Genomic DNA, 20,604 nt, shown 5'->3' with positions numbered 1-20,604 from the left:
GAATAGCATTGTCTAATGAGTCCATAAATACCACATTTAATTTCTGCATAAAGATGGTGTTCTTGGGCTTCCCTGGTGGCGCAGTGGTTGAGAATCTGCCTGCCAGTGCAGGGGACATGGGTTCGAGCCCTGGTCTGGGAAGATCCCACATGCCGCGGAGCAACTAGGCCCCTGAGCCACAACTACTGAGCCTGTGCGTCTGGAGCCTGTGCTCCGCAACAAGAGAGGCCGCGATAGTGAGAGGCCCGCGCACTGCGATGAAGAGTGGCCCCCGCTCGCCGCAACTAGAGAAAGCCCTCGCACAGAAACGAAGACCCAACACAGCCATAAATAAATAAATAAATAAACAAAATGATATGAGAGTTTTTTTTTAAAAAAATATGATGTTCTTAAGTTTCCTGCAGAGTTGCAGGGATTAGGGTGGGTAAAGGGAGGGAGAGAGAGAGAGAGAGAGCACCTAATGTTAGTTGAATGGTCTCACTGCAACCTTGTGCAAGCTATGATTTTTCTTGGCAAATCCATTTTTTTCCCACATAGAATAGAATACCAAACCCTTTCATACTCTTAGGTCAGAGAAAAAACTCAGCTATTTTTAGATGGTTATGAATTTTGAATCAAGGAAGTTAGAACTAAGGAGATTTTTATTATAAACTAGGGCCCTTTTTCTAAAATTGAGACCAATCTCTGGCCCAGACTAGAATTGGAATTCCACACCCTGAACCTTGAGAAGGGAGGGAAACTATCTTTTGTCAAAGGAGTGAGCATTTTCGAGTTGGAGATAAGACGGCAGAGTAGAAGGACCTTGAGCTCACCTCTTCTCACGAGCACACCCAAATCACAACTAACTGCTCAAAAGTCATTGATGAAAAAGACACGAGTGAGCATTCTTGCTCTCAGTGGCTGCCATTCTAGCTTTGGTTGTCTTTGAAATGGCACTTTCTGAAGTTCGGAGTTGAGAAAAAGTTCAAAGTGGTGTATAAGCTAAGTACTTTTTTTACGAGGAAAACATACCTGGAAGAGAAGAATGATGAACTTCACCATGGTGAAGTTCCATGGGTACCTCTGCCGCTTGGACATTGAGTTATAAGAGGAGAGTTTGAAAGTGGCCCCGGGGGTCCTGCAGTCCACTTAGCGAGAGTGAGGCTATTCGGTGTTGTTTGATGAATGGCATCAAGTCGGGGAGAACCTAGATGAAGAAGGGCTTTGTGCTTCAACCGTATGGTATTTCTGCCCCCAACTTACTCTTAGGTTTAGTGTAGTGTAAATTAAGCTCCCCACTTGGTGTAACTTCTTCTAGTGATTACTGTACATTCCTTTTTGCTACAGGTACGTGCGGACAGGTGGTGCCCATCTCACACAGGGGATTTTTCTTTTCAACTTTATGAATTGTTGAATAGACACTTCAATACCCAGAACATTGCTTTCCTTGCCCTTTAGTTTACAAATTCTTTGTGGCTCAGAAAACCCGTCCTTCCGTGATGTGCTTTTGTCTTGTTTTAACACCCTCTTACTTTTCCCTCGTTTTAGAAAATGTGCATTCGGACCTCCTCCACAAGTATCAGAGTAAAGATGACATCCTCATCCTGACCGTGCGGCTGGCTGTCATTGTCGCCGTCATCCTCACGGTGCCGGTGTTATTTTTCACGGTGAGTAAAAGGCCTCAGTGCAACTTGAGAAAAGCTGAGGTCTCCTTGCAGAGCAAGCCTGCTGCAGGGAACTCTCCTGCATCATTGAAACTGCATCAAGGAAGGATCCCAAGGCTCTTTGGAAAAAAAGTGGGATCAGTGAGTTAGGGTAACCGTCTGATGGAATGAATCTTCGTTCTAATTTATCTGTCCCTCTTCTTTACAGAGAAATGTAGATAGACTGTTTGAATTCCAGTCATCCATGACAGGGAAATATAGAAGAACCAGAAGAGAACACTCGGTCATAGATAAAACAGAAATTATCCCCCTGCAAAAGAAAACTACCTATTCGTAAAGAAAAAGATTTTCCATCTTAAGTCAAGCCCCCCTGCTTCCCAAACGGTTAAAGCTATCTGTAAACTCACTAGGGGTGACAAAACATGTCCCAAATGCCTGTGCACCAATCTTTCAGTCACTGCTGAGAAATGTGAAAGGCAGCATGCTGTGGGCATTACGGAATTTTTTGTTTTCTTTTCCTGCAGGTTCGTTCTTCTTTATTTGAACTGGCTAAGAAAACAAAGTTTAATTTATGTCGTCATGTCTTGGTGACCTTCATACTCCTGGTTATTATCAACTTGTTGGTGATCTTCATACCCTCCATGAAGGATATTTTTGGAGTCGTAGGTATGGCTTTCTGACTTTCTGCTTATTCTATTTACAGTAGCTGTTTAGAAACCTGAAGTTTCACAATAACAACCTCAAACTTTTTTTTTTTCTTATTTTTCAGGAGTTACGTCTGCTAATATGCTTATTTTCATTCTTCCTTCATCTCTTTATTTAAAAATCACAAGCCAAGATGGAGATAAAGGAACTCAACAAATTTGGGTATGTCTCATGCCAACCACTCTCATTTTTCTGATTAGTTTTTCACTGAAATATATCAAATAAATAGTCCATTTCCACCAACTAATACTACTTTTAGTGATCTCAAAAGTAGGCAGCAGTCCTAGTGCTTGCCCATTTGGGAAATTTAAAATATCATATCAGAATCTTCTCCATTCCCTCAAAATATTTTCAAGTTTTGCTCTTATTGTGCCTTAGCTCTTGCTCTGTGAGGGCAGGGCCAGCTGAGAGATTAGACGTTTATCATCCTGTATCTCTGTAGGGTAATGCCTTGTCTTTAGCAAGACCTGAAGTGGAAAGGGGCTCAAAGATTTTATGCAGTCTGCTGTTTCAGTACAATTCCTAGTCCTGTAACTCCATGCTACAGCCCAGGGAACCTGCAATGCCTTAATTTAAATGGCTGAGTTAGCGTAAAGAGTCTTTTTATGATTTGACAGAAATGCTTTGGAGCAACAGACCTGGATTCAGAAACTACCTTTCTATATTGGGATTCTTGTTTCCAGGTCTGGTGAAGTTCAAGGGCATCTTGAAGGTGGTGCACTTGGAGACAGTGAGGGAAGCAGGGGTGAAGTGGTTGCTACCTGAGTACCTTCTGGAGCACCATTATGTTTGGCTTCGGAGAAGGCTTCTCAGCCGCCCTCCCAGATAGTGTAAGCACTCCAGTCCACATGTTACCTGAGCCAACAGACCCGGATGAGAGACATAGGCATGGGGGATCATGGCCGTGCATTTAGGAGAAGCAGCGTTGATGCTGGTAGAGCATCTCCTTCCCCAACAGGATTAGCCCTAAAGCCATAAATCCCCAATCCTTCTAGATCTGACCAGCGGGGACTTCATGGGGACAGAAAGGAAGGAGCAGTCACTCAGGCACAGCAGTAAAGTAAACTAAGATTAAATCTGACAATGATGGAGACCTATTGCCCGTGAATTCTCTGGGCCTCTCCAACCCTGCTCCCATTTTAAAACTGCTAGGAGGATCTACCAAATAGCATTAGACAAGGGATCCAGGCCATGTGGGGACCCAGTGGGAGTTACACCAGACTGGTGCTGGTGAGCCTGTGTGCAGCCCTCCCAATGCCACCCTTCACCTCCTCCCCATCCCTTACCTCTGTCTCCTCATCCAGAGTCTAGTCCAGTCCCCCCTGGCTCTCATGATGCTTCATCCTTCTCCCTGAATTTCAGCTCTCATTGGAAACTCTCAAGGCCAAGCAGTTTATAATCTCGGGTTCTCCAGATTCTAGAGTTAGTAACCTGCCCCCTGTGGGCTTCATCAACCCTTGAAATAACTTCGTTTTGGACACCCATTTCCTATTTCACTCGATCAAATCTACTTTGCTTTTTGATATCCTTTTAACACTTTTTCAAACAGAAATGTTTGCCTGCCAGCGATAACCTAGGTTGGTTGGTAAAGAGTAATGAAATGACCTGTATGTTTTCTAAGCCCATTCTTTTTTTCGGTTGTCGTCTTAGTCTGAAAGAAGCTGTGAGGATACCGTCAGCTGTAGAACAGAGTCACTCTGAGGTGACTGTGAAGTCAAAGAACAGAATGCAGAGGATGGTTCTGCATAGCTGGTTTTTCTTAGTTTCCCATCCTTGGAGAATCAGATGCACACAGTTTTAGAAAGATTCTCACAGTTCAGCAATAGTTGTAACAAACTCCAAATACGGAGGGACTCAAAAAGAGAGGGAAAGCATATCTGTTTTTTCCCGGGTATGTGTGGGAAATGTTTGCTTCCCTGAAAATAATCCTTGCCTTTCTGTCACTCCAGGCTGCCCTTTTCTTGGGTCTGGGGGTGTTGTTTTCCCTGGTCAGCATTCCCTTGGTTATCTACGACTGGGCCTGCTCATCAAGTGGTGATGAAGGCCACTGAGACCAGGTGGAAAAGGAAACAGTCAAGTTACCACTCATCAGCAAGCCCTCATCACATCCTTTGCAAGTTTACAGAAGCAAACAGAAATTTACAAGATACACAATGGAATAACACTTTGGTAACAAAACAGAGACCTGTTTCTATCATGGTTCATGTCCCTCCAAGATTGGGGATCAATTTTAAGGATTATGGATTTCTTTTGTTCCCAAATTTCACGCAGTCATATTTTCCAGTACTTTCCACCGTCAGTTATTTTTCACTCTCCTAACTCTTGTTTTTTTTGTGATTTCATCGTCTCTCAGAACTTGGAAGACATGATCATCCATCATGTTTATTTATTACACATCCAGATTCTGACATAATTTTCCTACTGATGTTCAGCTTATAATATCTGTACCTTTTTAGAAGAGAAAAGAATCTTGAATTGTATATATTTATTTTGCTTTACGGAAAAAAAAAAAAAGGTTTCGTACATAATTTGCCTATTTTGGTTAACATAGCACATAGGGATAATCATATGAGAGTCACAGGGCGCGCACCCTTGCTGGATCGGAGGATGCCCAATGTTTGCGGCGGCTCTGATCACCTGGCAGCCGAGCCTCAGCAGCCCATGGCCTCGTTGGCACTGCATCCCATTCTGTGCAGAGATATTGTCTGGCGACTGTTCTCAGCTGGGAAAGGGATGGGAATGATTCTTACCTTGGTAAACATGCTAATCTACACATCTGGGTAATCTAGCGAATGAAGTTTTGTTTCCCCCTTGACAATTTCTGTCAGAGTTACTCTGAGTCAACTTCTATTGGGGAAGACCCATGATACCTTTGTAACAAACTGAGAAGCAAGAGTCCTGCAAAAGGATCCTCCAAAACGCCTAAGGAAATATTCCTCGGATGCAGATAGCCTTCAGCCCTACATCGGTATTGTTGAAGGGGGAAAAACATTTTCTTAAATTACAGACCCAGCAGCTTTTACTCATGTCCACCACCTTTTTGCACAGAGAGTCATGTGTATCTAACCAAGGATGATCTAGGATAAGTAATTCCTGTTTTATATTGGGTACTTTAGGGGGGGTCTTTAAAAGACTTGTTTTATATCTATAAATTTAGGTTATTACAAATATAAGATTTTTGTACCGTAAATAAGCCTCATTCCTATTTCTTCTCCATTAACCATCCATCCAGTCTTGAAAAAAGAAAACGAGCCCTCAGAGATGGTCTTTGAGAAGAACACGTGATGAAATCACTGTGTACCTTTCTTCCCCCAGTTGGGAACTTTGGCATCTGTGCTATCTCTCTTCTCGCCCCTAGTCAAGGGTGGGCCGTTACTGCCTGCCTGACATGACCCACCCAGGAGGACAGAGTTGCCTCACACTCTTACCCCAGCCCCTCTCCTAAAGCAAGTGAAGGAAACTACAGAGAGGCTGAAAAAGAAGAGAGTTTGGGACAAGGTAGCTTGGAAAGGCATAGGAGACAGTATAGAAACCCAGCACCGCATTCCGCCTAAGCTGGGCCATCAGCTATGATTGGATTGTCCGTATCACACAGTGAGAAGTGTTGTGTACCCTGTGAAACAGGGCTTGTGTTTTATCTGCATCCTGGTTGAATTTCGCAGACACGTAAGTTCACCAAGCACAGATTTCTTATCCAGAGATAAGTGGCCTCTAACCGCAGACTCTTGGCAGAGTTGCCAGGCACTTAGCTCTGGGCTCTGTTCCTCCCCCACTGAGACCCCCAGAGGCCTCCACACTTACCGGGAGTAACACGGAGATGTCCCCTCCCCTTTACAGACTAATGTCCCATAGAGAAAGCAGGCATCAGAGCACTTTCTCGTGATCCTCTTGGGGGAAAAGGAGAAGTTATTGCCTGCATTTCTTAGTGGGATCATCATAGCTTTTACCATAATGCTCCAGAATTACATGCACATTAGGTCAGAGTTCAGGTGCTTAGATAGGAGTACCTACCTATATATGAATTCCTAACCTAGTAAAATCCACAGCCATCTCTGTCCTTCTCAGCAGTGTCTTCCATGTTAGATGAGCAGGAGAGAAACTCAACAAAGCAAGTTGGCTGGCCCTTTGAGCTGTCCAGGGCACCAAATAATGAAACAGCCAGATAGTAGATGACCCTCCATTAAAAAAACTACAGATTTAGCCTGCAAACTCTATTATGCTGCTTTCTATTTTCTTCATTAATTTATAACAATTCATTTTATGCCCACAGAGTCCATTTAGAAGATGATCATTAGCTCTTGGGATGTGTAGTGATATTTTTGAATCTCTGGATTTTATGTGTCAGGACAAGGAATTTTTATTATTATTTAAAATACACTTATTTAGAGGAGGCACATTGTTGTGAATGTCTGTGATACTACAGGTTTTTAAAATCTTCTTTGTAATGTTTATCTAAGTTTATTGTTGACTGAATACAATAGATCCTCCTGTAATTTGGCAAGTATCACTGACTAATTACATCATTTGTGTGGGATTAGCTGTAAAGTGTACTGCTCTTATTCTTCTTATTCAGAACAGTGAACCGGTAGCCAAAAATATATGTACCACAGATGTTAGGTAGAATTTAAGTAACACAGTCAAGTGCTGTAGAAGTTTTTCTGCTAAATGAGTAGACTAACGAATATTATACCTTAGCCTTTGGGAGCAGCACGTTTTCCTTTGGTAGGTAGGATCTCAGCACTAGTGAACAGTGCCAGCTTCGTACTTTGGATTATGAACTGTTCTCTAGTTATAATAACACAGCACACTGTAAATCCTTAGTTTCCTTCATGTTACTCACTGGAAGTGGGGTTGCAGAGTATATATGGGAAAGAAGTCCAGTCTTGTTAAGCACGGGCAGCCCCCAGTTTGTAAGCAGACCACGTTGTAAAACTGTCAGTTGTTTGCAACCTAGAATGCATTTTCCTTTAGAAACCAGGTTATATATGATGGTTAGGCCCCCCAGACCAGCTGGAGAAAATGATCTAAGCCCATAGTTTAGCTGAAATAGGATAATATAACAAGATTACTTAAGAACCTATGCACTAAATATAATATTGTTTCTAGGGGGTATTTGTTCAGAGTTGCCAAGAATCCCTCACTCGTTGTTAGTGGAATCTGGATTGCCCACTCCAGTCACACACACCGCCAACTAGAGGTGCCCAGAGCGGCCTGAAGCTAGGTCTCCAGCAAAGGAGGGGGACCAAGTTCAGGGCCACCAGAGACCTCGTGGTAGGAGGAGGGTTACGGAGGATGAAGGGTCCTCCTGTGGGCTGTAAACCGCCAGGGACGTTCTCTGCTGCTACCCTTTCTTTTCTCTGGAGTCTCAGGCGTGGCCTGCCTGCTTCTATTTGTAGGACCTCTTGCTCCTGGAGTTCGTCTCCTTCCCTCCCGCTACCAAAAAGGATGCCACTGCATAGCTTCTCCCAAATGCCAGTCATGGAAGCCAGCGCACAGCACTTTTAATGGGTTTAGTGCTAGTAAACCATGGTTTAACTGCCCAGTAATCAAATGGGGGTAAGAAAGCTCTCTACCCTCTTTTCCTTTTTTACATTTGCAGACTCTGTTGAGAAGGGCATCCATGGGTCATGGCCGTGGGGCTTGGAGTGGACAAAGGGCTGTGGTAAGGTGTCACGGTATTTCAGAGGACATCTCAGACAGTTACCCCAGAATTGGCTTCTTTCTGGAGTTGGAGTCAAGCCTCCAAGCCAGTGGTTCTCCAAGTGGGGATCCCCAGACCAGAAGCGTCACCTGGGAACTCATTGGAATGCACATTCTCAGGCCCCACCCCAGACCCAGTAAAATCAGAAACCCTCAGGGTGGAGGCCCAGCAAACCGTGTTTTACAAAGCCCTGCCAGTGAGCCAGTTTGTCTCTCCTTTTCGTCTTCATTAGTCCTGCCCGTAATTCTCTGAGGGTGGTTCCTAGGACTCACGGACAAGAAGTGGGAAGCAGGACTTAAGGAGGGGAGGAAGGGGCCTCGTCTCAGCCCCCTTCCCACTGGAAATGCTGGTACAGGTGCCTCATTGTAAACGGGGCTCGCGCGGGCTGACACACCATAAGATTACAGTTACGGCAGCTGTGAAGAAATAAAAGTGAGGTGTTTGGGGTTTGGGTTTTTTTTTTTTTTTTTTTTCTTTTTTGAAAGGAATTAAATGATATACCGTTTGTAAATGCAACCTCAGAGGAAATACTGAATTCATGTCAAGAGTAAGTTCTCCAGAATGTTTGGGTTCAGTGTGTGGCGATCAATCCTGTCCTCCCTTTAAAGTGAATTCTCTACTGAAAGTGCTGCACTGCGTGAGGGGCTACAAACTGCTCCGAAAAGGTTAGTGCTCAGCTCGGTTTCAGTGAATCAGAGTGCTGGACAGCACGTCTTGTTGGGGTGGGAGTGGGGCGGAGGTCGGTGAAATGATCAGATACATGATTTTATGCCTTAGTGCAAAAGCCGTCAGTCAGTTCCCCTCTGTTTATCAGTGTAAGTGGCATGAGGCTTAGAAAGGGTGTAAACTTTAAGAATGTAATTCCTCCATTCCAGTTCACAGTAAACTTCTAGCCCCTTTCAAAATAAAGACGATTGAGACTGCATCATGTAACGATGTTAATGAATGTTTCCTTCGAGATGGCAGATCTGAGAATCTTTTAGCAGTAGAATACACTTCCTCTAAAATACACACGGTGAATTATTTATAGTTATCTAAGGCTTTCAGGTACAAATTGGGGATGGGGTAGCTGACAACTGAAAAATACCACTAAATCTTAAAGGGAAAGTTCTTGAAAAACATGTAAAATTCACAAGGCTCAGATCTTCTTTAGGATTTTCTTGGAGGAAGGACTGTGAAACTGGGCCCATGTGCATACAGGCTTGAATCTGTGCTTTTAAAAGGAAGAATCTATGCAGTTGAGGCTTATTGTAGGAAATACTTCATTTGTATGTAAATATATTGTAAATAAATAGGAGGCTGTATATTTTTGCAGTCGTTGATCCACATTGAAATAGAAGTCGCTAGTATCTGCGTATCAAGAATGTTTTCATAGATATTAGCGGTTTTGTTTGGGAATTAGAAAAATTTACCTTCTCTCCCAGGTAACATAGTTCTCTCAATGTAAACTTGGAACCTACAAATCTTACTTAATTGTTTAGAGAGAGAAATGTCTGAGAAATAGTTTCATTGATTTCTTATTACTGGTATTAAGATCAATTATTTCAAAGCTAGTCCTCTGAGATACAAATAAGGAACATTTTAGACCCAAATTATTGCCATATAGAAATAGATATACCCAAAGTAACGAGTTGTTTCTTTATAATGCTGTTTCACTGTTAACACTGATACCACTACACAGCATTTATGAAAACAGAAGTTGGGGAGGAGAACGGTTTTTTGGGTTTTTCTTTTTTCAAAATTGAATTGCTGCATTTCCCAAACTTTGGGATCTCTGAAAGGGGGGAAAGACCTGAATATTAACTATGAGCACAAATATGAAAGAAAGAAAAAAAACCCCGTTATTTTATCAAGCTTTTGCAAGTCTTGCATGTTTGCCTTTTCTTTTCAGTGTCAACGCCAACACAGACTGTGTTAAGTCATTTTTTCCCAAAACACTTGAATCTTGATTGTTGGTATGTAATCCACTCACTAGAGTTCAGTGTATTTTAGACTTCATCTAAGTCCAGTGCGTGTAGCACACCACTGTTTTATTAATGTAAAAACCTTGTAAATGAATTTCAGATGGATGATTTAAGTGAGTCACAAGTCACAAAACTTTGCCATTCATGGTTGATCAAACACATAGTTCCCCCCCCTGCCAGGATGTGGTGTAAATAAAGACATGTAAGAAGTTCTGTTCTATAACTGCTCTGTTAACATAGTTTTTAAACATTAAAAATGTGGAATAAAAGTATTTATGAATTTTTGTCTTCATTCTTCTGGGGTGCAGTACTAAAAAGGGAGGTATTTAGGTACTTACACACTATTTGGGATTGTTGGAGACAGATTTGACACGTTTGTCAGTGTTCTGGGACACCGAGAGTTCACGGAAGATTATATTCAGGTGCCCAAACTTTAAAAATTACTTCCGATAGAAATCTATCTGAACTGAAGCACATTACGTCTTTTCCGTCCTTCGCCATCAGAGTAGGCTGAACATAATATTTTCTTCTTAAACTCAGGTTCATCTTTATGAATATCAATTTCTGTGCCATCTTGTGGGAGGGACTCTAGTCTTCCTCTACCCAAACTGCAACCACCCATAAAATAGGAAGTCCTATCGACACTTCCATTTCTCCAGGAACTACTGAGGGGAAAGCTCCTGCAGCCTGGTTTCCATGTCCACCACTGGCTCCTCCCCATGATCTTGGGAAAGTTTTATCAGACCAAGATGGCAAGATGGCCACAGTCTGATATCCAAATTCCTCTGTGGACACAGGGTTAGTGCATGAACGACCTGGGCCTTCATGGTATGACTGGCTGTGAGGCTGTCTCGACTCTCCCTGGGCTGCCCAGGAGACAGCCCATTCTGCAGGGCCACCTTGGCGCCCGTGTGGGTCTCATGGTGGAAATTTGGGGCCCAGGAGTCCAAGCTGTGGACTCCAATCTGACTTCGTTAGCAATAAGGCTGATACTTTTATCCTTATGTGCCTCCTGTTTCTATTTCTTAATTAATCAAAACCCCAGGGACAAAGGGTGTGAGTCGTCATCACTTTCCAACCCAAGCAGTTGTACAAGTGCCTACATGCAAAAGGCCTGAGAATATGAGCAGGTTTTGTTATAAATCAGAAGGTCTGGTCCTGCTGTGGTTTTGATGGTTCTGACTTCTTCCACTACAGTTCCATGAGTGTCTGCTAATACTGTTCTCTTCTGCCCTATTTTACACATAATTGTCTGGGTGTGGGTTATTCTACCCCTCCAAAATGGAATAAACTATGGACTTACTGGTTACTTTGCAACTCAGAAAACCTGCTCGCTTACCTTCTAGACTTATAATTCGGTTCTGTCTGGTTAGTCCAGTCTGGAAGGGGTTGATGAGGCCCAAATAACAGAGCCAATTTTTGGTATGCCAGTGTTTTATCTTTCATTAGTTTAAATTTTAGACTAATCCAAATTGGCAGCATACTCTGTTCTTTGGTAGGGTTAGTGCAACATCGTAATAACCTGCCAAATTATCAAAATGTATTATAAAGCAATAACACTTAAACAGATTTATACTGAAATAAATAGCTCATAATAGAGAACACAAATAACGTGAGAAAAGTGGCCTTTCAAATTAATGGGGAAAATAAGGGTTACTCAATAAATGGTGAAAAAATGACTAGCTTTTTGAAGATAATAAAGCTATATCCTTGTATTGCCCCTTATATCTAAAAAAAGCTCATATACATTAAAGACTTTAAAACACACAGGTAAATATGTCTATTTTTTTACAAATGTAGAAATATGACTCATACAAAGTGTGTCAAAATATTTATCTAGTTCATTATTTTTTGTTTTGTTTTAAATTTATTTTATTTATTTATTTTTGGCTGCATTGGGTCTTAGTTGCTGCGCACGGGCTTTCTCTAGTTGCGGTGAGCTGGGGCTACTCTTCATTGCGGTGTGCAGGCTTCTCATTGCAGTGGCTTCTCTTGTTGTGGAGCACGGGCTCTAGGCGCACGGGTTTCAGTAGTTGTGGCTCGCGGGCTCTAGAGCGCAGGCTCAGTAGTTGTAGTGCACGGGCTTAGTTGCTTCGCAGCATGTGGGATCTTCCCGGACCAGGGCTCGAACCCGTGTCCCCTGCATTGGCAGGTGGGTTCTTAACCACTGCACCACCAGGGAAGCCCTAGTTCATTATTAATAAAGGAACAATTAAGATGTTTTAAAATGGTTCAAAGATTTCAAAGAACAGACACATATATGAGCAATCAGCGATGCTGAAATGAATTTGCTAATAGATGCAAAACTGGCCTTCACAGAGGGAAATCAATTACATCTCCCTCAGACAGAATTCATTTGCTTCTCTGGGCAATAATCATTTCTGTCTCTATCAGTTTTCTACAATTTACCGGGTTATAAAATAGCTCAAAGGCAAAAAAAAAAAAAAAGAAAGCAATATTCATTTAGAATCAGATAACTCAGAAGGGAAATCTAGTATTACATAGGTAGTAAACCCAGTAAATTTTTTTGCTCCTTTCAAATTTTCAAATGCTTTCCAATTTTCCTAATAACTTTCTGCTTTTCGACCATAAAAATCTCAAAGATTATTCTTGGTTATTAAAAAAAAGGCTGGCCTCATTAGGTTTGGCCTGATAATTTGCATAGGTGCAGCAAGTGTTAATTAACCACATAGACTTTCTTGGGTTTGCTTTGCAAATCCGGAGGCATGCAGTATTGAACAGCTATTGGAGCACAGAACTGCACTTTTAAAAGTCTCTATTATTTGCCAGCTCAAGGCTAGGAAAGGAAGCCCAAGAAACTCCACCATATTTCACCTGCACTGTCTAGAAATTTGGATGAATTCCTCTCTATTTGAGTTCCCCCCAAATTTGCTAAGGATCCTGCCCTTCCAGGAAGTGCCCTTTCTTACCATCTATAAGGATGGTACTAGGCCAGCTTTTCCTGGGATGGTTTTGTAGGCATTGGCTTTATAAGTAAAATCAACCTTTTGTTCATTAGAGGTGTTTGATTAAATGAGCATCATTCACAAATATGATATTACAAGGAATTGATACACAATTTTTCCAACTATATACTGGTAGAAAGGAAACTATGCAAATAACTCTATTGCAGTGAAAAAGTAAAGGAACTCAGAGCTTTTTAATTTGGAGGCAGAGGAAAGTTGAATGAGTTTAACTTCACTTTACAAAAGCAGAGTCCACTGAGTTGTAGATTAAAGACAGCTTAAGAAGAAAGAGAGATGGCCTTATATATCCAGAAAATGAGTATTAAAACAGCCTCAACACAGTCACAGTAAGATTTCCCTCATCATCTCCTTCCATCCCTTGTAATTTTGCTCTGATCTTGGGATAATGTTCTGCTTTCATAAAGTTGTCTGCTTCTGGACTAAAAGCAGTCGTGTAAATCCACACTCACTCCACCGGTACAGCTTGAAAGTTGTCTAAGTAATGTCAGCTCAGAAGCTCGTACCCAGGAGTCGATTCTTTGAAGTGTTAATAGTTTAATGCACTTGGCACACTCCTTTTCCACGAGTCGCTGGGCCTGTGTGTCTTTGCTAAAGAACCAGATTTGGGCCTGTAGCTTATAACAGGGCCTCAGGCAAGTTTCAAGGAGAAATAGAAGAGGCTATTTGATAATGAGATGGAAAGGCTGTGGTTCATTTACTAGGTAACTAATGGTTTCCACTCTATCATAGGTATCCTTCCAGGTAACCTTGAAGAGCTGTGTAGTATTCCACTGAAAGGACACCCAGTAATCATTTTTACCTATTTCAAAGGCTTTCACAGTTTTTCTATCACTGACTGTAGATTTGTATCTCATATACATAATATCTTGGAGAGGGGAAGGCCTTTCTTTGTACAAAAATACAGAAGTCACAAGGGAAGTAATTGATCTATAAAATTGTTCAACTCTCTATGACTTACAAAAGTGCCAAAGGGCAAAAAACCAAAAATCCAAATGAGAGACAAAACTAACATTTGCTACACATGGGTTGCAACTGGTATGACCTGACTCTCAAATTTAAGATCGAAATTATTCAAAGTATTCCCTTGGTCATATTACCAGGATGCCCCATGTCTCTTTGTTGATACTCCCTCCCCTCCAAATTGTCCAAGAACCCTCGAGGCATTTGGCTCCAGAAGTGCTTGCTTCCAAACTCCAGGCAAAAGAGAAACTTATGGTGAATTTAATCAGTTCATAGCAGGTTTCCTTCCCACTGCAGTGCAGTTTCTGTTGCTACCACACGGTATCACTATTGAACACTGGCTCTGCACAGTTTGTTCATCTGTGTCTACTGTTAACAATGGTGCCCTCACGGGTCCACAACTCCACCAGGGCTGAAGCCATGGAGGAAGGGTAACTAGTCCACACAGTACTATGGTGACCGCCACCTTGGGAACCCAAGCAAGGTAGAGCTGTTTGCCACAAGCTTGTTCCCAACTCATGCCCTCCAGGCTGTCTGGCTTAGGCAGGGCTCCAATTACAGCTGCACACTGTATCAGAGCCAACGCTCTCCCTTTCCCCCACCCATGGGCACTGAAACCTGATATTGATGCCAGGTCTCCACTCTGGATGTCCCTCATGGTGAGTTTCCCTTTGGGGAATCTATGGGAGAGGTTCTAAAAGTAGTAAAATTCAAAACGGAAGGTATTGGGTAGGAGAATTAATACTATCTTTGTGGTGCCTCTGCAAATTTGCCTGACTCTTTCCAACAGTCATTGTTTCAATACCCCAAGCGATGTCTGGCTTTGGACAGTCACATTAAACCACAAAAATGTTTCTGGTACAGTCTTCCCTTGAGGTAATGCCTGTCTGTTTGACTCCTATTTAGAACTTTAGAGAGGCCATTCCACTGACTTTTTCTTGTTCGAAAGTTACTAAACTGTATTCACAAAGAAGCATCTAGAAGTATCTTAAAGTTCTGCCTACCCAGTCCTTGGCTACATAGCATAGAGCTCATCTCCTTAAATAGTCAAAAGCTTTTAAAAATCACTAAGAAAAATATTTAAATCCCAAGAGAAAAATGGGCTACAAAAATGTAAAAAGGAGCTACCAGAAAGAGAAACAAAATAAACACTTGAAACGATGTTCAATCTAATAATCTAACTCATAAGTAAATAAATCTAATGTAGAACATTTATATACCTTTTAAAATTTTACTTTCATATCAGAAATGATTAAAACAGTTGCTATTATAGTTCTGGTAAGGATGTAAGAAACAGCCAGTTTCATATGCAGCTGGTGAGAGTATAAACTGTTGCAATTTTTTTGGCAATATCTATTAATATTGTAAATGCTCTTCACTTTTGCCCATCAATTCCATGCCTGTGGATTTTTCTAACCCACAAGAAGCAACAGAAATAAATGAACAACATACTGCCAGATTCTCATCATGTCTCTTCATCTCAATTCATATCCCTGTCTCTCTTTTTTTACTGTTTCTTCTATCCTTTGGGCTGTTTCTTCATCTCTTCTCTTTTCATAATGAACTCTTGAACAGTCCTTATGTTAACACCAACCCCCCAAGTAAACCCAGCCCCAATCCCTATTTTCCATATTCAGGCTCCCAGTTAGCCTAGCTCCAATCACAGATAGAAATTAGAGACATTTCTCGATCTTATGCATCAGAACATTTTAATTGGTAGATTCTTGTTCAACCACAGCTTGGTTCTTCATAGCTAGTTCCAAAATGGTGATGGGTAGGTTTTATATATTTTATGAATTTAGGACAGCTTTAAAAAAAAATTATGCCAGAGTATTTCTTCAGGCCAATTCCATCATAATCTCTAGTGGCACAGCCAGAGATATTTTAAAAATTATCCAAAACTTAGAAATAAGACAGAGAGAAGACACAATATTGAACTGGGACATTATTTAGCAGTGCCACCCATGGATTATTTAATCATCTAGAGGAAGTACTTCCGTTTGATATGCTGTGTACTACTGACTAAAGTCCCAGATTTTGTGATAAATCTGTAAGTTGTAATATTACAACATACATAATTACATATTGTAATAGTTAAATATAATGTGTAATTATATATTTATATATGTAATTTGTAATATGTATTGATAATTGCATAATTACATATGAAATATGTAATATTTATATACAATATGTAAATATTACAAATTATAATTTTTAAATATCACACGTTTAATGTTAATTTATAGATTTTTGTCTGTTAGAGATGCAAATGATTTCTTCCCAGTAGAAATATAGCCTCAAAAGCTGTGTATTTAATTTAGCAAACTTATTCTATCATTCCTTTTTAAATGCTGATAAACAACCAATTCCTCAAAATGCCCTTTAAACTGGTTTTACTAACTTAGTTCAGATTGGCTGTGTATTACCTTCAGCTTATTATTTTTATTAAGAAAACTCTAGGACGTGAAATTCCTATCCCTTTTATGATACTTTATGTTGCCATATTCACTGTTCCCCTAAGCATATATTATTTTCTATCTCTGATTCTCAGCCTCTTATTCATAATATGACCACTCTGGACACAAATTAATTTTTGATACTTTTTTTGTGGGCAAAATTTTTGATGCTTTTTTTTGCAGACAAATATTGCAAGTCCAATTTTTAAACATATTATGCAGGCCAAACAAAACACATCTGAGAGCAGGATGGGTCCCTGACCACTAGCTGGCGCCTTTTTCCTTAGGCAGTTGGAAACACACTAGGTCTGTATGACAAAAATAAACTCAAAATGGATTAAAGACCTAAATGTAAAGCCAGACACCATAAAACTATTAGAGAAAAACATAGGCAGAACACTCTTTGATATAAATAGCAGCAATATCTTTTTTTGACCCACCTCCTAGAGTAATGAGAATAAAAACAAAAATAAACAAATGGGACCTAATTAAACTTAAAAGCTTTTTGTGCAGCAAAGGAAACCATAAACAAGATGAAAAGACAACCCTCAGAATGGGAGAAAAATATTTGCCAATGAAGCAACTGACAAAGGATTAATCTCCAAAACATACAAACAGCTCATGCATTTCAATATCAAAAAAAACAAATAACCCAATCAAAAAATGGGCAGAAGACCTAAATAGACATTTCTCCGAAGAAGACATACAGATGGCCAACAAACACATGGAAAGATGCTCAACATCACTAATTATTAGAGAAATGCAAATCAAAACTACAATGAGGTATCACCTCACTCTGTTCAGAATGGCCATCATCAAAAAATCTACAAACAATAAATGCTGGAGACGGTGTGGAGAAAAGGGAACCCTCATGCATTGTTGGTGAGAATGTAAATTGATACAGCCACTATGGAGAACAGTGTGGAGATTCCTTAAAAAACTAAAAATAGAATTACCATATGACCCAGCAATCCCACTACTGGCCATATACCCTGAGAAAACCATAATTCAAAAAGATACATGCACCCCAATGTTCATTTACAATAGCCAGGTCATGGAAGCAACCTAAACGTCCATCAACACAGGAATGGATAAAGAAGATGTAGTACATATATACAATGGAATATTACTCAGCCATAGAAAGGAACAAAATTAGGTCATTTGTAGAGACATGGATGGACCTAGAGACTGTCATACAGAGTGAAGTAAGTCAAAAAGAGAAAAACAAATATCGTATATTAACGCATATATGTGGAATCTGAAAAAACTGGTGTAGGCGATCTTATTTACAAAGCAGAAATAGAGACACAGACATAGAGAACAAATGAGTGGATACCAAGGAGGAAGGGGGGGGATGGGATGAATTGGGAGATTGGGATTGACATATATACATTATTGATACTACGTATAAAATAGATAACTAATGAGAACCTACTGTATAGCACAGGGAACTCTACTCAGTGCTCTGTGGTGACCTAAATGAGAAGGAAATCCAAAAAGAGGGGATATATGTATACACATAGCTGATTCACTTCGCTGTACAGTATAAATTAACACAATACTGTAAAGCAACTATACTCCAATTAAAAACAAAAAAACAAACAAAAAAAACCTAGGTCTGTACGACTAGCGCAGGGCTTGGAAATTGGGCATCAGAGGAAGTAGTATGTACTGTCCCTACCTGTGAAAAGATGGCTCTTCTAAGTTGTTTAGAAGCAGTCTTTTCCAGCTGGGGAAGCAGGGAAAGCACTTTTACCTGCTTACCTGGGAAAGCACTTTTCAAACATGGAAGTTTATATTTGTAGTAAAGGTGTATTTTCCTGTTGAAAAGCATGATGGTTTGGAAGAGCATGAAGGAAAGTGTGAAATCTACTTTTCATTCGTAGTTTTCGAAGACCCCTTTGGCAAACAATGTCCTTACTCCTGGGTCTTTTCTCTTAGAGATTTTCGGTGGAGTCCTCTGTAATCCACGTGCCTGAGAATTTAGCATTGCTCCCCTTCACACAGCACGTGACCAGTGACTGACAGGGGTGACGTATAACAGCTTGGTAACCTTGCGGGATGAGATGCGTGGCGTGGAGGTGTGCCTGCTGTCTGCAGAGCTCCCATGGGGGATGGAGCAGTTTTCCTTCAGACATCCGTGATCTGATCCTGCCCAATTCCTTGCCTGGCTCTTTCCCTTCCCAGTCCCACTCCCTGACCCCCTGAGGGTTCTTCATAGGAACACTTCTTTTTATTTTATTTTATTTTTGGCTGTGTTGGGTCTTCGTTTCTGTGCGAGGGCTTTCTCTAGTTGCGGCAAGTGGGGGGCCACTCTTCATCGCGGTGCGCGGGCCTCTCACTATCGCGGCCTCTCTTGTTGAGGAGCACAGGCTCCAGACGCGCAGGCTCAGTAGTTGTGGCTCACGGGCCTAGTTGCTCCGCGGCATGTGGGATCTTCCCAGACCAGGGTTCGAACCCGTGTCCCCTGCATTGGCAGGCAGATTCTCAACCACTGCGCCACCAGGGAAGCCATATAGGAACACTTCTTAATAAAGCGCTTTTACACAAATTCTGTCTCAGAATTTGCTTCTGGGGAACCCGACCTTCAACACTGCGTTTGCCTCAGGCCACACTGTGTAAAATAAATGATCTGAGCTTCTTGAGCTTCCCGACAAATCACAGTCCTGGGGGTTTTGTTTTGTTTTTTTGTTCTTTGTGGGGGAAGGGCGTCAGGCCTTAGCTAAGTCCTGGGGACATTTTCCGCCTCACTCAAAATCAAAAAACAATACTCCTGGAATAAAATGTCCGATTTTCCAAGGTTTCTTTTCTTTGAATAGGGTAGCCACAAAACCAACCACACGGAACAGCACATTTTGTCAGCAGGGTCCAAGCAAATGAGGACAGGATTTCCAAGCACTCTCAACAATTCCACTCAGTCGCCCTCTCAGACTTCTCTGGAAACTCTCCAGACCACATCCTCTTTTCAAATAATGCTCTCAGGGGACACACTGCAGTGTTTGCGTGTGTTATGTGGAGTGAATGGTAAATACTGTACTACCTTCAAATTGAAATGGCCAACTAAATATTCTTCAAGTCATAAATCCTATCATGTCACTGTTCAGAATCCTCCAATGGCTTCCCATATTACTATCAGAAAAAGCTAAAGTCCTTCTCTACATGATCTTCTCATGATCTTTTTGTCCCTCCACCTTCACCCCAATCTGGCCTTCTTGTTCCTTAAACATATCAAGCATGCTCTGACCTCAGGGCCTTTGCACTTGCTATTCCTTCTGTTATTGCACTCTTCCCATAGTTATCCACATGGCAGTTATCCTCTTTGCCTTCAGGTCTCTTCTCAAGGGTCACCTTATCCCTAAGACATTCTCTGACCATTCTATGAAAAAAATAGCAACTCACCTAACACTCATAGCTCACTCCCTATATCCCTTATCTTACTTTGATTTTGTTGCTAGAACCCTTGTCTCCATCTGAAATGCTTTACTTTGCTTGTTTATTTGTTTATGGTCTGTCTATCCCTATCTGGAATGTAATTCCATGAGGTGAGGGTCTATGTCTATTTCGTTCACTGCTGTATCCCCAGCAATTGGAACAGCATAGGTGTTCAATAAATATTTGTTGAATGAGTGAATGAATAAATTAATGTGTTTACATTAAGTCATTTTCTTCCTTAAAGTGTAATAATCAGATGCAGCATTCAATATCATGTTCCCAGATTTGTTTTTCTCCCCCTTTGCAAATTTTTTTAATTTAATTTAAAATATTTTTCTTTACAGGTATTTTAAAAATTATAAGCCCCTCCTCACAAGTCAAACATGATAGAGATGTATGAAGAAGTGATTAATAAGCTTCTCTTATAATCCCACTCCCTGAGGCAGCCAAAATTAAAACCTTTTTTCCTTATGCTCATACAGATCTGTATAGGTGTAGGGCTGACTTGTCTTTAGACTACTGGACTAATACTAAACATCAGAAATATAACTTTCAGTATGGTGGTTATATACAGGAATTCTAAAATCAGATTGTCTGGATTCAAATGTATTGGCTTTGCAAACTCAGACATGTTACTTAATATCTTGATGCCTGGCTTTGCCCTTATAAAATCGAAGTAATAAGAGAACCACTCCATAGACTTGCTGGGGGATTAAATGACTTAATTAAAACACAACCAAAACTTAGAATAGT

At 40.9% G+C, this 20,604-nt stretch overlaps 1 protein-coding gene across 2 annotated transcripts in view; it reads left to right on the top strand.

Annotated features, from left to right (window-relative positions):
- The window catches only part of SLC38A1 (solute carrier family 38 member 1), a 70,846-nt gene extending 60,553 nt beyond the window's left edge, over positions 1–10,293 (top strand). Inside the window, exons 14-17 of one of the 2 annotated variants that reach the window (XM_036866351.1) lie at positions 1,528–1,646; positions 2,168–2,309; positions 2,413–2,510; positions 4,298–10,293. In XM_036866351.1, coding sequence (XP_036722246.1) covers positions 1,528–1,646; positions 2,168–2,309; positions 2,413–2,510; positions 4,298–4,399 — 461 coding nt within the window. In that variant the 3' untranslated portion in view covers positions 4,400–10,293. The remainder of the gene's footprint in view (positions 1–1,527; positions 1,647–2,167; positions 2,310–2,412; positions 2,511–4,297) is intronic. The other variant, XM_036866352.1, reaches the window with a different exon arrangement.
- Positions 10,294–20,604: the final 10,311 nt, after the last annotated feature.

Source organism: Balaenoptera musculus, chromosome 10 (genome assembly GCF_009873245.2).
Source record: "Balaenoptera musculus isolate JJ_BM4_2016_0621 chromosome 10, mBalMus1.pri.v3, whole genome shotgun sequence".
Classification (NCBI taxonomy): Eukaryota; Metazoa; Chordata; class Mammalia; order Artiodactyla; family Balaenopteridae; genus Balaenoptera; species Balaenoptera musculus.
This window is presented reverse-complemented; position numbering and strand designations above follow the sequence as displayed.